This window comes from Staurois parvus, unplaced genomic scaffold (genome assembly GCF_062004578.1).
Source record: "Staurois parvus isolate SC_StPar_1 unplaced genomic scaffold, SC_StPar_1.0 ptg000054l, whole genome shotgun sequence".
NCBI lineage: Eukaryota > Metazoa > Chordata > Amphibia > Anura > Ranidae > Staurois > Staurois parvus.
In genome coordinates, this window is record NW_028317850.1 from 729,168 (window position 1) to 752,096 (window position 22,929).

General features: G+C 40.3%; 1 protein-coding gene across 1 annotated transcript in view; it reads right to left on the reverse strand.

The window, feature by feature from the left end:
• MINDY2 (MINDY lysine 48 deubiquitinase 2) overlaps window positions 1-22,929 on the reverse strand; it is a 154,871-nt gene that overhangs the window by 83,015 nt on the left and 48,927 nt on the right. Inside the window, exons 3-4 of the mRNA XM_089667679.1 lie at window positions 20,735-20,799; window positions 335-493 (exon numbers count right to left, since the gene is read on the reverse strand). Coding sequence (XP_089523805.1) covers window positions 335-493; window positions 20,735-20,799 — 224 coding nt within the window. The remainder of the gene's footprint in view (window positions 1-334; window positions 494-20,734; window positions 20,800-22,929) is intronic.

Sequence of the window (22,929 nt, forward strand, 5' to 3'; positions counted from 1 at the left end):
ATATAACAGCATGCAGAATAAAATACACAGCCATGTCCATTAAACACATCAGTTTTTTGATATTAGAAATACATTTTCTGCATATGGTTTCTAAATGTGAATAAAGGAAGATCTTGATTAATGAGGACAAATTAACTGAAATTGTCCAGCTAAACATTTTAGTAAGCAACAGCATCCTGTCTATATCATGTACCTGGCATTAAAGTTCTGTACTACTTCCTCAAGAAATTTCTGTCGATAAAAGCTTCTCTGTAAACCCATAAAAAAATCAATACCTTTTTTCTTTTTCTGTTCAGTTATTTTGTTACAAACTTAAAACTTAAAGCAAACATACCTCTGGATCCACTAGCCAGCCGTGGTAAAGTGGTATATCAAGAAGATCAAACACAATGCACTCAGGAGTGTACTCAAACACTCGCACTCCAGTGAACTTCACATTAACATCAAGGCCAGTCTGTAACTTATGTAGAATAGCCATGGCATCACTCATATTCTGTAAGATATAAAAAGATAAACGTATGAAAGTTCATCCATGATTCATTATGTATATTCAAGGAGCTCTCTCGTGATGTAGGCTCATAAGTACTCTAGTGATTCAGCCAAACTCTGTCACTTTACCTTAACTGGGCCTTTTGGGATGAAAATTGTATAATAGCTGGAAATGTTGTAACAAATGACACCTATGTACTTTAAACTATACTGGTCACAAACCTGAGTAAATCAAAACCAAGCACAGTGTGAAAAAATTAACAAACAGATGTTACTTTTAGTGAAAATCACAAGTCAAAATGAGATATAAGCAGCTAAATGTAACATGCAAATGTCCACTTTTACTGTAAATGTTGAGTTTGGTCTTGACTCTACCTCCTTCCAAATCTCCCTACAGGTCCTTTAATGCAACAGGCCACCTCCTTATTTAATAAGAAAAATGGAAAATAGGACCAGCTCTGGGGAAAAATATGAACCTATTAACATACATGTTAACCCCAACTGTATTACATTTAGTTTGCTAAAGCACTGCGTATTAAACAACTGTTGCTGATCTCCAGCAGTCTATTTGTTGCACTTGACTGTCTGCATGAACTCAGAGATGGCTGCATGGCATTTCTCAGGGTGGGTTTCCTGATGGGGATAAGAGAGGACCATGCCTTTATGATATGCGTTGAAACAGCCACTCGCAGTCTCCATCAGAAGCCTTTGCCAGGCACAGGAGCACAGTTAGGAGACAGAGTGTTATCACCCTAGAACGGTAAGTGCTTCCACAAAGACCCCCATGGCTGGATTACCAGGTATTTTTTTTTTTATAAAAGCTGCAGATTTAAAAATATTCAAAATGACTAATATGTTAAAACATATATGAGATCTTAGTGATTGGGTTTACATAAACTTTCCAATCCAGCTGATGATAAACAGAGGATCTCACAGATGCCACTAAAAGTTAAACCACTTGGCCTCCAGAAGATTTTACCCCCTTCATGACCAGGCCATTTTTTGCTATTCAGCACTGCTCTGCTATACCTGCAAACTGCACGGTCATGAAACACTGTACCCAAATTAAATGTACATAGTTTTTTCATACAAAATGAGCTTTCTTTTGATGGTACTTGATCAGTGGGGGTTTTTTTTTTATTACATATACTAAAAAATGACCAAAAATTTAAAAAACAAAAAAACTATATTTTTTACTTTCTGTTATGTTACACTGTACTATAGACACTAGCTGGGAAGAGATTAACATCAAGGGGTTAACTGTGTGTCTAAGAAGTGTAATGTGTGTAATATATGCTTCTTTTACTTACATATCTAGCTGTTTTTGTTCCCCACTTTTCAGGGAGAAGAAACAGCCAGTTCACTGATCTGTGTGCAGAGTTCTGTGTGTTTGTAGACACAGAACTCTGTGCTGTGATTGGCCACAGTAGGTTGGCAGGTTTCAGCCAAAATCATTGGCTAAAACCTGCTGACAGATTTGTACTGTCGAATCACAGCATAGGTCAGCCCCAAACTGAGAAGAAAGGTTGCGACATACGGATATGTCGCCTGGCCTGGCTGTGCTGCCCACCCACACTAGATGTACTGTGGGCAGGTGGCAAATAATTAATACTTGTATTGGTCAGATGCAATTTCAGAATAAAATTAATCAAGTAACTTAATTAAACACTTAATTTTTTAGCATTCTTGCGCATTTGTCTCTCTCTCTATCCACACACACACACCGGGTTAAATAAGTATTGACCACGTCACCATTTTTCTCAGTAATTATATTTATAAAGGTGGTTTTGACATGGAATTTTCACCACATGTTGGTAACAACAAATACAATTCATAAATACAAAGAAACCAAAACAAATAAGTTCAGAAATTAAGTTATGAGTAATAAAATGGAATGGCACAACAAAAAAGTATTAAACACATGAAGAAAGGGAGGTGCAAAAAGGCATGGAAAGCCGATACCAGCTGAAATCTATCAGTAATCAGAAAGCAATCCTGCCCCTTGTCAGTACAAATGAATATCAGCTGGTTCAATCTCAACTGATGGTCTATAAAAAGGTGTCTCATTACCAACGTGTCACACAAGAAACACCTCACTCATGATGCATATTAGCAAAGAGCTCTCAAGACCTTCGCACCTTTATTGTTGCAAAACATACTGATTGCATTAGTTACATAAGGATTTCTAAACTTCTGAATAAACCAGTGAGCACTCTTGGGGCCATAATCCGGAAGTGGAAAAAAATAATTTCACCAAAAACTGCCCACGACCAGGTGATCCTCACAAGCTAGAGGAGTGAAAAGAATTATCAGAACAGTTGTCCAAGAGTCAAGGACCACTTGTGGAGAGCTTCAGAAAGACCTGGAATTAGCAGGTACAATTGTTTCAAATAAAACAATAAGTAATGCACTCAACTACCACAGCTTTTATGTACGCTCACCACTCAAAACTCCATTGCTGAAGAAAAAGCATGTTGAAGCTCCTTTAAACTTTGCTCCACAACATTTAGACAAGCCTGTGAAATACTGGGAGAATATAGTCTGGTCAGATGAGACCAAAATTGAACTCTTTGGATGCCATAATACACACCATGTTTGGCGGTAAACATCAACCCAAAATGAAAATACCTAATATTGGTGTAGCGCTATATAATAAATGTCAATAAAACTAAATAAATATATATTATAAAAACATTAGTTAAACGTGAATAAGTGATAAATCCTTCAAGGATCTATATAACGTGATTCATCAAGTGATAATGTGCAAAATATACCCGATCCCAAATATGGACCTATAATACAGTGCCAAAAAACACCCAATCCCAGATTGGGATAAATAAAGTAATACAGTGAGTACCAAACAATAAAATCACTGAAAGTGACTGGTGCTGAAACTCCCAATAAATATATAAAAAAACTATTGAATACATACTGAATATGAATAAATACTAACAATATATTGATAAAGTCCAAACAAATGTGCAACAATGCAAATAACAGTGCTTCACTTTTCCACTTCAGGTGCTTGTAGTGCTTGTGCAACACTCAGGTGGATCAATATCCTTAAATGGCTAAAATGCCTCCTCAGCTCCTTACCGCGACCTCTACTGGCCACAACGCTTTATACAGCAGATAGCTCCACACCATACAGCATCACATAAACCAGGCTCCAATGGCTCCACTTAACCTCAACTGATGACTTCCTTACAGCATTGGCTCTCCCTTCAACCGCTGGTCACCGCAGTACAGCTCATAGGTACATAAATGTTATACCAAGGCCATAGAAAAGTAAGCAGAAGAGACCTCCATAGTGTAACTCTATTTATTAATTGCCAATAAATATAAAAAAACGCCAAATGGACACTCACAGTAATGTAGATGCAAACAAGCAGCTTTCCCACATGCTATGGGTGTACTGTAGGACACTGGGTGTAGCAAGATGGCGTCTACCGGAAGTGCATCACGGCGCTCTACGCGTTACGTCACGATTGTCACGTGACCTCAAAACACCATACCAACACTGAAGTTTGGAGGCGAGAACATCATGGTGTGGGGCTGTTTTTCAGCATGCGGTACTTGTAAACTTCATATCACTGAAGGAAGGATGAATGGAAAGATGTACCAAGACATTCTTGATAAAAATCTGCTGCCATCTACCAGGATGATGAAGATGAAATGAGGGTGGACATTTCAGGAAGACAATGGCACCAAATACAAAGCCAAGGAAACTCTCAATTGGTTTCAAAGAAAGAAAATAAAGCTGCTAGAATGGCCCAGCCAATTACCTGACTTGAATCCAATAGAAAATCTATGGAAGAAACTAAAGATCAGAGTTCATAGAAGAGGCCCCACGGAACCTTCAAGATTTGAAGACTTTGGAAGAATGGACCAAAATTACACCTGAGCAAAGCATGTGACTAGCTTCTCCATACATGAGACATCTTGAACCTGTCATTACCAACAAAGGATTTTGTACGAAGTATTAAATAAATTTAAATTAGTGTGTTGAATACTTTTTTCCTGTGTCGTTCCATTTTATTACACAACTTAATTTCTGAACTTATCTGTTTTGTTTTCTTTATATGTATGGCTTCCATGAGTTGTTAACAACATGTGGTGAAAATTTCATGTCAATAGCACCTTTAGACATTTACCTAGAAAAATGCTGATGTGTTCAATACTAATTTTACCTGCTGTGTATATATATATATATATATATATATATATATATATATATATATATATATATATTGTGGGAACTCGCTTCAAAGTGGTAGAGCTTTTCATTTAAAGCACACAGCGAATTTAAGGGCCTTTTTGCCCAATTTTATTTAAACAAATGTCCCATAACATAAAGCTTCCCACGCAGGGGTATCCACCATCAAACAAAACAATGGTTCAGCCTCCTGGCTTATACTCAGCTTGCTGTCTGTCTCCTGCAGACTTCTTCAAGAATTATGGCCCGTGCACACAGCTGGCCACTAGCACACCGCTAGTCTCTAGCAGCCCCTTGCTGCTTTTTGGCTTCCACCTCTCCTAGGTGAAGCCCACCTGACTCCTGTCTTCCAGGTGGAGCCCTCCTGACTCCTATCTGCCGGGGTGGAGCCCTCCTGACTCCTATCTGCTGGGGTGGAGCCCAGAACCCTGGTCCTGACTATCTAAAGGCCTGCACACACCTGTGCAATCAGTCTCCTGGCCTATTCCAACACCTGGTCCCAGGATTGGAGATTTCATCCCTCCCAAATCGCTTCGAAATCTCCAGGCTCCAGCTCCCAAAATGGACCTTACAAACAAAGGAGGAAAGTGAAAAGCCACTTTCCTCCATATCAAACCTTTACCCTGGAGCCCCTCAACCTGCCTTGTTGAGAATCCAGGGTGACAGATCGCCACACTGTCACTATATATATATATATATATATATATATATATATATATATATATATATATATACACACATACAGTGGGGCAAAAAAGTATTTAGTTAGCCACTAATTGTGCAAGTTCTCCCACTTAAAAAGATGAGAGAGGCCTGTAATTGGCATCATAGGTAGACCTCAACTATGAGAGACAAAATGAGAAAAAAAAATCCAGACAATCACATTTGCTGATTTGGAAAGAATTTATTTGCAAATTATGGTGGAAAATAAGTATTTGGTCAATATCAAAAGTTCATCTCAATACGTTGTTATATATCCTTTGTTGGCAATGACAGAGGTCAAACATTTCCTGTAATTCTTCACAAGGTTGGCACACACTGTTGCTGGTATGTTGGCCCATTCCTCCATGCAGATCTCCTCTAGAGCAGTGATGTTTTGGTGCTGTCGCTGGGCAACACGGACTTTCAACTCCCTCCCAAAGGTTTTCTATGGGGTTGAGATGTGGAGACTGGCTAGGCCACTCCAGGACCTTGAAATGCTTCTTACGAAGCCACTCCTTCGTTGCCCGGGCGGTATGTTTGGGATCATTGTCATGTTGGAAGAACCAGCCACGTTTCATCTTCAATGCCCTTGCTGATGGAAGAAGGTTTGCACTCAAAATCTCACAATACATGGCCCCATTCATTCTGTCCTGTACATGGATCAGTTGTCCTAGTCCCTTTGTGGAGAAACAGCCCCAAAGCATGATGTTGCCACCCCCATGCTTCACAGTAGGTATGGTGTTCTTTGCATGCAACTCAGCATTCTCTCTCTCCTCCAAACACGACGAGTTGTGTTTCTACCAAACAGTTCTATTTTGGTTTCATCTGACCATATGACATTCTCCCAATCCTCTTCTGGATCATCCAAATGTTCTCTAGCAAACTTCAGACGGGCCCGGACATGTACTGGCTTAAGCAGGGGGACACGTCTGGAAGTGCAGGATCTGAGTCCCTTGTGGCGTAATGTGTTACTGATGGTAGCCTTTGTTACCTTGGTCCCAGCTCTCTGCAGGTCATTCACTAGGTCCCCCGTGTGGTCCTATGATTTTTTGCTCACCGTTCTTGTGATCATTTTGACCCCACGGGGTGAGGTCTTGTGTGGAGCCCCAGATCAAGGGAGATTATCAGTGGTCTTGTATGTCTTTCATTTTCTAATTATTGCTCCCACAGTTGATTTGTTCACACCAAGTTGCTTGCCTATTGCAGATTCAGTCTTCCCAGCCTGGTGCAGGTCTACAATTTTGTTTCTGGTGTCCTTCGACAGCTCTTTGGTCTTCACCATAGTGGAGTTTTGAGTGTGACTGTTTGAGGTTGTGGACAGGTGTATTTTATACTGATAACAAGTTCAAACAGGTGCCATTGATACAGGTAATGAGTGCAGGACAGAGGAGCCTCTTAAAGAAGAAGGTACAGGTCTGTGAGAGCCAGAAATCTTGCTTGTTTGTAGGTGACCAAATACTTATTTTCCACCATAATTTGCAAATAAATTCTTTCCAAATCAGCAAATGTGATTGTCTGGATTTTTTTTCTCATTTTGTCTCTCATAGTTGAGGTCTACCTATGATGCCAATTACAGGTCTCTCTCATCTTTTTAAGTGGGAGAACTTGCACAATTGGTGGCTGACTAAATACTTTTTTGCCCCACTGTATATATATATATATATATATATATACACACACACACACACACATACATACATACATATACACACACACACACAATATTGCCAAAAGTATTGGAAAACCTGCCTTTACACACACATGACCTATAATGGCATCCCAGTCTTAGTCTGTAGAGTTCAATATTGAGTTGGCCCGCCCTTTGCATCTATAACAGCTTCAACTCTTCTGGGAAGCTATTGACTCTGCAGACAGTTGGCAACTTCTGTGCACTGTGCACTTCAGCATGACCCCGCCCTGCCATTTTACGTGGCCTACCAAGTTGCTGTTGCATCCACTTTGTTATATTACCACTAACAGCTGACCGTGGAATATTTAGTAGCAAGGAAATTTCACAGATGGACTTATTGCATAGGTGGCAACCTATCACGGTACCACGCTTGAATTCGCTGAGCTCCTGAGAGCGAAATATTCTTCCACATATATTTGTAGAAGCAGTCTGCAAGTCTATGTGCTTAATTTTATATACCTGTGGCCATGCAGGTGATTGTAACACCTGAATCCAATGATATGGAGGGGTGTCGCAATACTTTTGGCAATATAATGTGAATATATACAGTGCCTTGAAAAAGTATTCATACTCCTTGAAATTTTCCACATTTTGTCATGTAAATGCATTTTTTTGGGATTTTATGTGATAGTCCAACACAAAGTGGCACATAATTGTGAAGTGGAAGGAAAATGATAAATCGTTTTCACATTTTTTTTACAAATAAATATCTGAAAAGTGTGGCATGCATTTGTCATCAGCCCCCTTTACTCTGATACCCCTTAACTAAAATCTAGTGGAACCAATTGCTTTCAGAAATCATCTAATTAGTAAATAGAGTCCACCTGTGTAATTTAATCTCAGTATAAATACAGCTGTTCTGTGAAGCCCTCAGAGGTTTGTTAGAGACCATTAGTGAACAAACAACATCATGAAGGCCAAGGAATACACCAGACAGGTCAGGGATAAAGTCGTGGAGACATTTAAAGCAGGGTTAGATAATTAAAAAATATCCCAAGCTTTGAACATCTCATGGAGCACTGTTCAATCCATCATCCGAAAATGGAAAGAGTGTGGCACAACTGCAAACCTACCAAGACATGGCCGTCCACCTAAACCGACAGGCCGGGCAAGGAGAGCATTAATCAGAGAAGCAGCCAAGAGGCCCATGGTAACTCCAGAAGAGCTGTAGAGATCCACAGCTCAGGTGGGAGAATCTGTCCACAGGATAACTATTAGTCGTGCACTCCACAAATCTGGACTTTATGGAAGTGTGGCAAGAAGAAAGCCATAAGAAGTACCGTTTGCAGTTTGCGAGAAACCATGTGGGGGACACAGCAAACATGTGGAAGAAGGTGCTTTGGTCAGATGAGACCAAAATGGAAGTTTTTGGCCTAAAAGCAGAACTCTATATGCAGCGGAACACTAACACTGCACATCACCCTGAACACACCATCCCCCACCGTGAAACATGGTGGTGGCAGCATCATGGTGTGGAGATGCTGTTCTTCAGCAGGGACAGGGAAGCTGGTCAGAGTTAATGGGAATATGGATGGAGCCAAATACAGGGCAATTTTAGAAGAAAACCTGTTAAGAGTCTGCATAAGACTTGAGACTGGGGTGGAGGTTAACCTTCCAGCAGGACAAAAACCCTAAACATACAGCCAGAGCTACAATGGAATGGCTTAGATCAAAGCATATTCATGTGTTAGAATGGCCCAGTCAAAGTCCAGACCTAAATACAATTGGGAATCTGTGGCAAGACTTGAAAATGTATCAAAAATTGTGCTGCGCTAGTCCCCTCATACTAAATGTGATACTAAATACCATGAACAATATTCCACAAAATATAACAATTGTAATAGTATATAAATACCATAATATATTCTTGTGCATATAATTCAATTCATATAAATGTATATATAGTGCAAGTAAAAGAATGTCCCATTCTCTAACCACAAAGTACAAATAAAAGTCCAAAAGTAAGCTGAAAAACAGCTGTGCTACAAAACCAAACTTCACCTCTGTGCGGCAGTATTCAGCACATATTCCAGTACCAAACCTTAACCAGGTGAACTTTCACATTAAAAATAGGACCTCCCACCAAGTATTCGGTCAAAAGTGTTTTTTGGTCCTGCCAGCGGGACCGGAATCGGTTCCTCCTCTCCAGTTAAGGATCCAGTGTTACATACATATCTCCTCTTCCTCTCAGCTCTGCTCCCCGACATGCAAAAATATTGCAAATAGTGTCTTATCCTTAAAATACTTTATTAATCTTAACCAACATACATATTGCATTCACATGTATAAGGTGCCAGCCCCCACCGAGGTATACAACCAGAAAATAGGTGTTGCAATGTTTGCAAAAGCCGCTGTGTACTACCTGATCACTAAGTCGAGTTCTGTATGGACGTGGTGACGTAATCCAAGCCCCACCCCAACGTGTTTTGTCACAGGGCATGTGACTTTCTCAAGGGGAATGACTGGATCATTACCTACTCCAATGCTTATATATGTTAGCCGGGCGCCATTTTACCGTAGTCGTAATATAGTCGGTCATTTTGATGTGGAGCGAAGTGCTATTGTCCCCCAGTAGGCCAACACACATATATTTTATTTCTCAGCAAATCTAACCAAAATGTCAAACAAGACGAACTGTCCTACAAGGATAGTTTGATGAGGTAAATATAAATATAATATTAGATGTACACATCATAATAACGTCCCACATCCATACTCTGGAGAACGTACACAGCGTCCAATAAGACAACTGCCACATCTTCACAACTAAAATACCATGCAAGTAGATATAATAAAAAAACATAAATGTAATATCGTATCTCCCCAGATTTCATTCATATATCAACTCCCATAATAACAAATATATTAAAATCAGATGAATAAAATATATCAATTCCCATAATAGTAAAATTAATAAAAATGAAAAATAAAACTACAGATACAAACATCCCCCCCCTCTTTTTTCCTCCCCCCCAATACGTACAAGCAATAATCATAAGGTATATACATCCAGCTACATTCATCTATACATTCAGCCTAAGCCCCCCCCCTTTTTATTGTTTTTGCCTAAAAATCACTTAAAAAACAGTTGAGGTCAAATTCTCTATTTAATCGTTTTGGGGCCAATGTACCAAGTTCCAAAATTATTCCCTTTTACTCAATTCCCTAATTTTATTACTCCCCCTTCAATGACCTCTATAGACCTCAATACCCCAAAATTGTAAACCTGAGGGGTCCTTACTATGTGTGGTTAAAAAATGTTTTGACAAATAATGCTTAGGGTGACCTCTACTGATATTATAAACGTGCTCCTTTATACGTTCTTTCAATGTCCTCTTGGTTCGTCCTATATACTGGTACCCATATGGGCATGCTATCCCATATACCACTCCTTTTGTATCACATGAAATAAAATCCCTAATCAAATATGTTTTCCCTGTGGAAAAACAGGTGAATTGGTGTCTCCTTTTAACCCTACTACAGCAGTGTCCACACACATAAAAACCTTTTCCCATAAAGAATGTATACTCATTCTTTTTCTGAGGGGGGTTAATTACATTTCTAACAAGTTTATCTCTAAGATTAGGAGTCTTTTTGTGGATTAACCTAGGTGGAATAACTTGTATAAAATGCCTATCCTGCCTAAGAATACACCAGTATTTATCAATAATCTGTTCCACCTTTTTAAACTGTGTGTTATAATTAAACACAATGGCCAAATTCTGATCATTCTTAGAATTATTCTGTATTTATCTTTTAAAAGATCCTCTCTTTTCATATTCCTCACCAATTCCCTTTCTTGCGCTATAAAATCCTTTTTGTAACCTTTATCTATAAACATCTGGGCAATGGTATTGGTTTGTAATTCAAAATCCTCATTAAGATGTACAATTTCTTCTGATTCTCACAAACTGTACCCTAGCAACATTAGTGAGCCAAGGTTTATATGTGACAACTATCGCTAGGAAAATACAGTGGTTATAAAAAGTCTACACACCCTTGTTAAAATATCAGGTTTCTGTGATGTAAAAAAAAAAAAAAATGAAACAAAGATAAATAATTTCATAACTTTTTCCACCTTTAATGTAACCTATAAACTGTACAACTCAGTTGAACAACAAACTGAAATTTTTTAGGTGGAGGAAAATAAAAAATAAAATAATATGGTTGCATAAGTGTGCACACCCTTAAACTAATACTTAGTTGAAGCACCTTTTGATTTTATGTCAGCACTCGTACGAGTCTTATCAGCATAGCACATCTTGACTTGGCAATATTTGCCCACTCTTCCTTGCAAAAACACTCCAAATCTGTCAGATTGCGCGGGCATCTCCTGTGCACAGGCCTCTTTAGAGCACCCCACAGATTTTCGATTGGATTCAGGTCTGGGCTCTGGCTGGGCCATTCCAAAACTTTTATCTTCATCTGGTGAAGCCATTCCTTTGTTGATTTGGATGTATGCTTTGGATCGTTGTCATGTTGAAAGATGAAGTTTCTCTTCATGTTATTTAACGTGATTTTAAATGTGATTGCTTAATTCTGAACACAGCTACTTCCCCAGTTAGAAGAGGGTGCGTACACTTATGCAACCACATTATTTTAGTTTTTTATGTTTACTTCTTACTGCTTTTTGCATCACAGAAACCTGACATTTTAACAGGGGTGTGTAGACTTTTTATATCCACTGTGTGAGTTTCTGTCTGTACTTTTAAAAAAAAGTCTTGTTGAGCATTTGTTCTCCTACTTTCTTTCTACCTGAATACCTGTAGTACTACTCTCCCAACTTAACCGAATGTTCTTAGCATTGATATTCATGCTTCTTATTAGGCTACCAAGATCATCTTGATTAACTTCACATAAGATGGTGAGATCATCTATAAAACTCCTATACGATGTTAGCTATATTTTCTGGCTAACGATACACTCCTCCTCCCATTTGACCATATATATGTAGGCAAGACTTGGCGCAAACTTTGCGCCCATCACTACTTCCCTTCATACAAAAAATAATTATGTTTGAGACAGAACTCCAATGATTTTAATATAAACTTCTTATGTTTAGTATCAGTATGTGTATTCCTGTGCAATGCCCATTTCGCTGTCTCCATCACCCCATCATGATTGATATTAGTGTAAAGAGATGCCACATCCGCTGTGAGCATCACTGTATTATTAGTACCCTTATGGTTCTGTAATAGTTGCAGGATGTGTTTGGTATCTTTTAAATATGTTCTAGTTTCCTCGACCAAAGGTTGTATAAAATAATCAATGTGTTCCCCCAACCTAGCTGTCGGAGAATCGATGCCATTAATAATAGGACATCCTGGTGGATTTTTACTATCTTTCTGTATTTTGGGGATACTATAAATAACTGGTGTTTTACATGTCTCCGGTAATAAATATTTTTGCTCATGCTTATATAACCGCTTCCCGACCTCCCTATAGCAGAACTACAGCTACAGGGTGGCAGGGCTGCGCAAAATCACGTATATATACTTGATTTTGTATTTCAGGGTAGGGGGTGTGTGCGCCGCCCTACCCGTGCTGCTATTGGCAGCTACAGCTGTCGATCACCGGGTCCCGGCCGGAGATGCCCCGCCGGCACCTGGTGATCACCGAGGAACACTGACAGGGGAAATGTCTGTATGTAAACAATACAGAGATCACCCCTGTCAGCACTAGCCTGCTGCTTATGTATTGCGCTGCATAGCAGAGCAATACAAAGCAGCATGCTTACACAGTAAAACACAGCACATAATGTGAAACACACACAGCACACAGTTAACCCTTTGATCGTCCCAGATGTTAACCCCTTCTTGCCCATTGTCATTAGTACAGTGTCAGTGCTTTTTATTAGCACTGACCACTGTATTAGTGTCACTGGAGATGTCAGTTGCACTTAGTTCCCCCCTCAGTGTCAGAATGCCCACCGCAGTCCCGCTATAAGTCGTTGATCGCCTCCATTACTAGTATAAAAAATTTACCATGCCAGATGCGGTGGTTAGGGCTTCGGGTACCATGGCATATTCCCCTGGTGTGTCCCCATGAATGCACACCATCTTGAGGGTCCTATGTTCTGGGCCAACTCCCCCCACTACCCTGGGATGAACTAGGGTCACCATACTACCTGAGGGCAGGGTGTTGGTTTACCCAGACATCGCACTCAAAGTGTTCTTCCGTCAGATCAAGGTGGGTGACACAGACACTGCGGGAGAAAAAAAGACATCCTCCGAACAGTCCCACAGTCCATGGGTTCCTCCCGCAAGGGACACTGGGCCTGGATATGGCCCTGGTTATGACACTGCCAGCACAGCACCTGTTCACTACTGGGTGCCGGAGCAGAGCTCTGGGATGCTGGGGCAGTAGCAGCTTGGCTCTCCTGTGTGCTGGTTCCGGGGTTCTTCCCATCGCTCTTTCCATGATGCATGACCAGGCGTGTCCTCCGCGTTGGCGTGATCATTCGGGGTTTTCCCACTCCACAGGTCTCGGCTGTCACAAGGTACTGCTCCACCATCTGCACCAGCTGGTCAGGGGACTGTGGGTCTTTGAGGCTGACCCACTGTTGTAACTCCTCTAAGAGCGCTCTCAGGTACCGGTCCTGGACAACCCACTCCACAATCTGGGGTGCAGTTAATTTCTCTGGCTGCAGCCAATTCTTTGCCAGCTGTATCAGCTTCTGCATCTGCCCCTTGGGTGACTGGCCGATGCGGAACCTCCAGGAATGCATCCTGTGTGCAAACACAGTGGTGTTCACCCCGAGGTGTGCAAGGATCTCCTCCTTCAGCTTCTCATACATACTGGCCTCTGCTGCTGGCAAATAAAAGTAAGCCTTTTGGGGGTCCACAATAAGAAGAGTGGCAAAGAGGCCAGCCCACTGATCCTTACGCCACCCCTCTCGTTCGGCAGTCCTCTCAAAGGTTACCAGAAACACCCCTACGTCATCATGAGGGGTCAACTTCTGTAGGAAGTGGCTTGCCTTTGAGGTCATGGGGTTGCTAGGGACAACCGTCGCTTTTACTTGTTTGGCTGAAGCATCTATCTGTGCTTGCACCGCCTTCTTGTGTGCCTCAAGCTGGGCAGCAAGGCACATACTGGTTTCCTGCTGCACTGCCATGGCTTTCTGTTGTAGTGCTATCGCCTGTTCGTGTCGAACATGAGCCTTTGCACTAGTTTGCTGCTGCACTGCTATAGCTTGCTGCGTTTGCACACTGGCAGCAACCAACTGTTTGATCAACTCCTCCATCTTGTGGTCTATGGGTTGCACCGATTGTGCAGCCCTAACCTCAGGACTTCAAACAGCACTGTTCCTTTAACTGTCCAGTTCATTCACAGCACAGCAATATCTGGTAGGGTGTGCTGAATGCATCTGAGCCACCAACTGTGATATTCTGGGGGATTATGCTCACAGTGGTGCCATGTAAAATCAAGGTCTGTCCTTATTTTTCCAAATAACAATAACAAAAAAAACAGCTTTCTGGCAGCAAAAAGACATAAAAGTGTCCCAACAGCAGGGTAATAGTCCTTCAGCCTCTACAGGGGCTCAAAGTCTGGAGCAGACAAAAACAGTCCTTAACCCAAAATAGTCTTCGGGGCTTACCGCCATCCACAGAATAGGTCACTCCACGGAACTGTCACTCCGGGGCTGTGTCCTCACCTTTCTCTGAGGGTCAAACACAGTGCATAGCAACTCCACCAAAATGGCTCAGCAGTTTAGGAGCAGACACTGTTTTTCAGCCATGTGTCTTCCCACACACAGCCCGCCTGCTAGGTGAGGGCTATGCCCTTAACACACCTCTCCTTCCAGATGAGGCCATTAACCCTTCGACTCCCAGGGTGAGAGGTTAGAGACTCATCCCTCCCATTAACTCTTAAAGTCTCCAGACTCCAGGGACCCACAACAATCTAAAGAAACACAAGAGAAACTGCTAACCAATTTCCCCTCTTGATGACATTTCCCTGAAATCTCTAAGCTAGGGCTGAGAACATTCACATAGATTTGACACAAGGTATTGCAAACATTCCTCAGAGATTTTGGTCCATATTGACATGATAGCATGCCTTTCTATCATCTTGAACCAGTCTGCCCATTCTCCTCTGACCTCTGACATCAACAAGGCATTTTCGTTCACACAACTGCTGCTCACTGGATATTTTCTTTTTCAGACCATTCTCTGTAAACCCTAGAGATGGTTGTGCATGAAAATCCCAGCAGTTTTTGAAATAGTCAAACCAGCCCATCTGGTACCAAGAACCATGCCACGGTCAAAGTCACTTAAATCCCCTTTCTTACCCATTCTGATGCTTAGTTTGAACATCAGCAAGTCATCTTCACCATGTCTAGATGCTTAAATGCAATGAGTTGCTGCCATGTGATTGGCTGATTAGTGCTATCAAGCAATTGAACAGGTGTACCAAATAAAGTGCCGGGGAGTGTGTGCGTGTATATATTATTATTATTATTATTATTACTACGAGTTTATATAGCGCCAAAGGGTTTGCTCAGCGCTGTACAATAGGGATATATAGTGCCTACACACAGTTCTGTGAAAAAATAATTGCCCCTTCCTTTTATTTTCTTTACAAATGTGTCACAATTGAATGATTCAGATCTTCAAACAGATTTTAATATTGCACAAAGATAACCTGAATAAATACAAAATACAGTTTTTGATTTAATGATTTTATTTATTAAGGACAAAAAGTTGTTCAAACCTGCCTTTCTCTATATGAAAAAGTAATTGCCCCTAAACCTAACAACTGGCAATGAGTCTTTCACATCGCTGTGGAGAAATTTTGGCCCACTCCTCTTTGCAGAATTGTTTTAATTCAGCCACATTGGAGGGTTTTCGATTATGAATGGCCTGTCATGCTACAACATCTCAATCGGATAAGTCCAGGCTTTGAATAGGCCTCTCCAAAACCTTATTTTTCTTTTTTTTTTTTTTTTTATAGCCTTTCAGAGGTGGACTTGCTGGTGTGTTTTTGATCTTTGTAGTGCAGCATAACCCAAGTGTGTTTGAGCATGGAGGTTACAAATTGATGGCCCAGATATTCTCCTTCAGGATTTTCTGGTAGAGCGCGGTATTCATGGGTCTATTAGTTATGTCAAGTCGTCCAGGTCCTGAAGCTGCAAAGCCGCCCCAGACCATCACATTACCACCACCATGTTTGAATGTTACGGTACGATATTCTTTTTATGAAATGCTTTGCTAGTTTTACGCTTGATGTACCAGACTGTATATACAGGTAGGTCCATATATATTTGGACACAGGCACAATTTTCATTCTTTTGGCTCTGTATGCCACCAGACTTTCAGCTTTAATTCAAGGGGTTCAACATAAATATCAAGTACAAATTTTAGGAACTACAACCATTTTTATACACAGTTCCTCCATTTTCAGGGGCTCAAATGTAATTGGACAAATGAATATAATCATAAATAAAATGTTCATTTTTAATCTTTTGTTAAGAATCCTTTACTGGCAATGACTGCCTGAAGTCTGGAATCCATGGACATTACCAAAGACTGGGTTTCCTCCTTTCTGCCTTTAGTTTTGCCTTCAACAAGAGAAATGCATGCTCAGTTAGGTTCAGATCAGGTGAATGACTTGGCGATTGCAGAATATTCCACTTCTTTTCCTTCAAAAGCTCCTGGGTTACTTTTGTAGTGTGTTTTGGATTATTGTCCATCTGTACTGTGAAGAGCCGCCCAATCTCTAAACACTGCAGAATTCATCCAGCTGCTTCTGTCTTCGGTCACATCATCAATAAACACCAATGACCCAATACCACTGGAAGCCATGCATGCATATGCCATCACACTGCTTCCACCATGTTTTACAGATGACGTGCGCTTTGGATCATGAGCTGTTCCAAACCTTCTCCACACATTTTTCTTCTCGTCATTCTGGTACAGATTAATCTTAGTTTCATCCATCCAAAGAATGCTTTTCCAGAACTGGTCTGGCTTTTTTAGATATTTTTTGGCAAAGTCTAATCTGGCTTTTCTATTCTTCAAGCTTATGAATGGTTGCACTTTGTGGTGAACCCTCTGTATTTGCTCTCGTGAAGTCTTCTCTTGATTGTAGACTTTGATAATAATATGCCCACCTCCTGGAGAGTGTCCTTCACTTGTCTGGATGTCGTGAATGAGTTTTTCTTTACTATAGAGAGGATCCTGTGATCAACCACCACTGTTGTCTTCCATGAACGTCCATGCCTTTTTATGTTGCTGAACTCATCAATGCGTTCTTCTTTCCTCAGACTGTACCAAACTGTTGATTTGGCCACTTCCAAAGTTGCTATCTCTCTGATGGATTATTTTTCGTTATGAAGCCTTACAATGGCCTGTTTCACTTGCATGGACAGCTCCTTTGAACACATGATGTAGGTTCAAAGCAATAGATTCCAAATGCAAATACCACACTTAGAATCAATTCCAGACCTTTTACCTGATTAATTGATGAAAAAATAATGAAGGAGTAGACCTCAACTGGCCATGAAACAGCTTTTGATTCAATCATCCAATTACTTTTGGTCCCTTGAAAAAGGGGAGATGGCTACTCTTAAGAGCTGTAATTCCTAAACCATTCCTCCAATTTGGATGTGCATACCCTCAAATTAAACCTGAGAATGTGCACTTTCAGCCCATATCCATTATATAACTATAGCTTAACCCCTTCACGCCTAAGGGTAAAACAAATCTAAATGCCTAAGCACAATTCTGCACCGTTGACATGTGATAGCAAAACCGTACATATCATCACAACTACTTTGCACATCCAGGTGGATTATACCTTGATTCTTTCAGGATAAATTGGGCCTTCATTTGGTGGTAAATGGTAATGGATATCTCCTGATTTTTTTTTATTATCAAAGGAAAACTGGCCAAAAATAGTAAAAAAAATCCTTTTTTTTTTATTTAGCTATGTGTTTCTTGTTATGACCATAACCTACCACCAAAGAGCAACCCAAAATAAATTCTCCAGCTCTTGACGATCGCAGCGATACCATATATGTGTATGTTATTTGTTGTTTGTACCCGTAGTACAGCCCAGAAACCATAGTGCGCATTTTGTTTTTGTCTTTTTTTTTTTTTTTTTTTTACCTAAAACACACTAACTGACACTGACATTAACACTAACTGACACTGATACCAATTTTTTTTTAAATCCTGACCTTTGACCCTGACCTTTGACCTTGACCCTGACCTTTGACCTAAACACTAACCCTGGCACTGAACTAGATCCAACCTTGATCTAGGTATTTTTTTTTATTTTTTATTTTATTTTTTTAATATTTATTTTTTTATCTTTTTTTTTTTTTTTACAAACTTTTTTTTTTCTTCTCTCTGACAGGAGTTCGAGAGATACAATGTATCTCTCTTCTCCATTCATAGAGAGAGAGAGAAAAAAAAACAAGGGGGCCGGGCTGCACAGTGACTGATCACTGTGATAGCCAATCAGAGGCTATCACAGCGATCATGTGACCCGGGACCGGGAGTCCCGGGTCCCGATCGTTAGAATGGGACCCGGTGCTCTCAGTGACACCGCGGTCTCGGTGCTGGGAGCGCGCTGAGGGGCGCGCTCCCAACACAAAGACAGGTACGCAAATATGCGGCCCCACGGAAAAAAGCCCAGGTCCGTGAGGCCGCATATTTGTGTTACATCGGCGTCAAGGGGTTAAGTATGTGTTGCTAAATACCTGAAAAAAAGTAAAATTGTGCATGTGTCCAAATATATATGGACCTACCTGTATCTGTATTTATCTTTCTAAAATATGTAGTGAAATACAGATAGACCAGCAAAGAGGTCTGTTATACAATTTCTCTTTATTTACATAACATAGCAACACAGAGGAGCGGTGTCATAGACAGAGATATAAAAAAAGTTAATTGGCAATGGTCAAAAGGTTGTTCTTTTATCTATTATACCAAGATCTTCATTTTTAATTTTCCCTTACCTTCTTTTCCAACTAAATTGGTCAACAGTAAAAATAGTTGGAACAAAAGTTTTAGCTGGTGTTTTTCTTTAACATCTTAAAAAGATGACCATGTTATACCATGTTTAAGAACTTTTTAGCACTCTGTATTTCTTTCCACTACTTATGCCAATAGTACAGAAAACCACTAAACATATAGGAGTTGATTTATTTAAAGCAAATAGATGTTTCACTTTGCATGGAAAGTTGCATATATTATGGGAGAATTCTCAAGAGCTTGAGTGAATGAGGTACAGCTCTGATGACTTTCATCATCCAGTCATGTGCTAGCAAAAAACTGTTTCTTTTTTTCTAATTAATTTTGGATTTTGAACAACAGTTTGCATATATTTTTTCCATAACAGTTTTTATTAAGGATTTTCATGAAGGGTGTATGGTTTAATACAAATTACAGGAAAGTATCCAAGGTCAAATATAGCCCTTAAGGTATACAATTGGGTGAGGAGCATAAGAAAAAGAGTGAGCAAAAGAAGAGAGAAACATAAAAAAATGGGAGAGAAAAAAAGGAAAAGAAAAAAAAGGGGGGGGGCTGTTTGTAAGGGTAAGGGGTAGTAGAGGAAGGGAGAAGGAGGAAGTCTCTCCACGAGTGCTCCCCACCACAGATCGCTGTAAGATCTGTCTTCTATAGAAATGTATTCTTAACTGCATACTTTTTTTTAATTATTGCTTTTATTAATATGTAGGAATAAAATTTGACAATGAACTCTTATTTTCTGCCTTTTGGTCAGTTTATTATACCCTTTAAAGCTTTTTGTTGTCTTGTGACTTTTCTCTGTCTTTGCTGACAGTTTGATGACTATTTTTTAGCATTGTTCCAAGCTCTCGTTTTTGTAAGCTACAGGAAATAACCCACTTTATTATGGAGATGAGGATGAGAGTATTAGGACTGGCTGAGAAGAAGGGCTGGACAGATGACATCATGGTCTCCTCCTCTGCCAGTCAGAGGAAGCCTTGTATTCATTGATAAAATACAAAGCTCCCTGTAAATGGCTGAGCAGCGTTCAGCCTGACACAATTTTGTTTCAGGAAGTTTCCGTACCGCTGCTGGAATACAGAACTGTATACTGTAGGTAGTTGATTCTATGTACAGTTTATACAGCACTAGCAACAGCAGCAATCAGTAAAAGAAAGTTTTCTTGGGGCAACTTGGCCAAAACTAACTATTTAAAGCAACACAACACCTGGAGTTACACTTTAAGTAAATCATACAGTCTGTATATAAAGGCACTTTTACACCAGGTACAGTTGGATGCATTTTTGACTGCAGAGACAGTCCAAAATCCAGATATTTCTATGAGAATAGTTCACACCATGGAAGTGCAGTGTAGTCCAAAAGAGTAGAGTATGCTGCATTTTTCCGCACTGCAATGTGCACATAGAAGCACAAGGAAAGAAAGTAGAAGTGACCTCACAAGACAAATGCAGATAGAAAAAAGCGCATCAACTGCATGTAAATGCACATAAAAAAGTGCATTAAATGCAATGTGCAAAGAAAAAAGGCGGTCGATCTGCAGTTTCTAGTGTGAATGGGCCCTTATATAAACCCATAAAGCTGAGTAAAAACATAATTGTTTAAAAAAAATTTTTGCTATAAAAACATCATTGCATAAGAAATAAAGAAAATACTCGTCTTTACCTGCTCATAGTTCAGACGCTGAGCTTCAGAAATCTCTTTAGGTTTTGCCTCTAAAATATAATCTCCTAGAAGAAAAGTGAAAACCAATTGAAAGATTCATTCTAAAGGCATAAAAAAATATACACATACATTCATGTTTTTGTTTTCTGGGAAAAAAGGCAAAAATAGCCACTGGATGGTGCATATTTTGGAAGTACAGCCGTGCTCAAAAGTGTGCATACTCTTGGAGAATATATAGCGTAAGTACCAGAAAACATGAGTGAGCAGGCAAAACATATTTCTTTAATTTCTTAAGAAATATTCAATTTTAAGTCATAACAGAATGGCACAATCATAACACGAGTCATGGCGACAAGTAAACAACTGAAATTACCTCTGTTCAAAAGTCTGCATACCCTTAGTTCTTAATACAGTGTATTGCCTCCTTTAGCATCAGACAGTGTACAGTCTTTTGTAATAGTTGTCTATGAGGCCCAAAATTCTTGCAGGTGGTATAAGCTGTCCATTCGTCTTGGCAAAATGCCTCCAGGTCATGCAAATTCTCACTCAATGATGTTAAGGTCATGTGATGGCAACTCCAGAATCTTCACCTTTTTTCTGCTGTAACCACTGGTGGGTCAGCTTGGCCTTGTGCTTAGGGTTGTTGTGCTTGAAATTCCAAGAGCATTCCATGGACTGCTTTTGTGTAGAATGCAAATTGTCTGCCAGTATTTTCTGATAACTTGCTGCATTAATTTTGCCATCAATATTCACAAGATTCCCCATGCCTTTAGAGTTCACACACCCCCAAACCATCAATGGGCTACCACCATGCTTCACAGTGAGGATGGTATTCCGGTTGCTATAGGCTTTGCTGACCCCTCTCCAAACATAGCACTTATGGTTGTGACTCCCAAGCTCTATTTTTGCCTCGCCACTCGGATTACAGTGTGCCAGAAGCTGTGAGACGTGCCAAGGCGTTGTCGGGCATATTGTAACCAGGAATTTTTGTGGCATTGGCACAGTAAAGGCTTCTTTCTAGCAACTGAACCATGCAGCGTATTTTTGCTTAAGTACCTTCATATTGTGCTCCTTGAAGCAACCACGCTTTTTTTTTTCCATAGCAGCCTGTATTTCTCCTGAGGTTACCTGTGGGTTTTTCTTTGTATCCTGAACAATTCTTCTGGAAGTTGTGGCATGCCAGGGGGGGGGCACATGCCAGGGTGGTGCATGTTGGGTTTTTTCCAATAAAGTGGAGTTCATTAATTATGTCACACTTCCGCTCTTGCTCATCTGCTCATCTGGACATCTCTTCTCTTCCTTCACAGGAAACCAGCATTTATGTTACTGCTGCTTGGCATCCCCCTAAACTGAATACATTGACAACTCTCAATGTCTTTCTGGTAAACCTGAATTTATGTTACTGCTGCTTGGCATCCATCTGTAGTCCTGTTCACATTATTGTGTTATTTTGTCTTTAAGTGTCTTACCTACAGTTGTGGCCAAAATTATTCAACCCCCACTGAAATTGAGTGTTTTGGCCAGTTTGACATTGCTTTTGATCATTCAGTCATCTTGCTTACATTTACATTAAAGAGGCACTTGTAGGTCAGACAAATATAACATAACAGTTATAATGAAATAACCACAAATGTCTTTTCTGTGCTCACAGCATTATCAGTTTTATTCAACCCCCAAGTGACATTCAATCTTAGTACTTAGTACAGCATCCTTTTACAGTTATAACAGCTTTTAAACGTGAAGCATAGCTTGACACAAGTGTCTTGCAGCGATCTACGGGTATCTTCGCCCATTCTTCATGGGCAAAGGCCTCCAGTTCAGTCACATTCTTAGGCTTGCGCACTGCAACTGCTTTCTTTAAGTCCCACCAGAGGTTCTCAATCGGATTTAAGTCTGGTGACTGCGATGGCCACTCCAAAATGTTCCAGCCTTTCCTCTGCAACCATGCTCTAGTGGACTTGGAGGTATGCTTGGGATCATTGTCCTGTTGAAAGGTCCAACGTCTCCCAAGCCTCAGGTGTGTGACGGACTGCATCACGTTTCCATCCAATATCTCCTGGTACTGAAGAGAATTCATGGTACCTTGCACACGCTGAAGCTTCCCTGTACCTGCAGAAGCAAAACAGCCCCAAAGCATGATTGACCCTCCACCATGCTTCACAGTAGGCAAGGTGTTCTTTTCATCATAGGCCTTG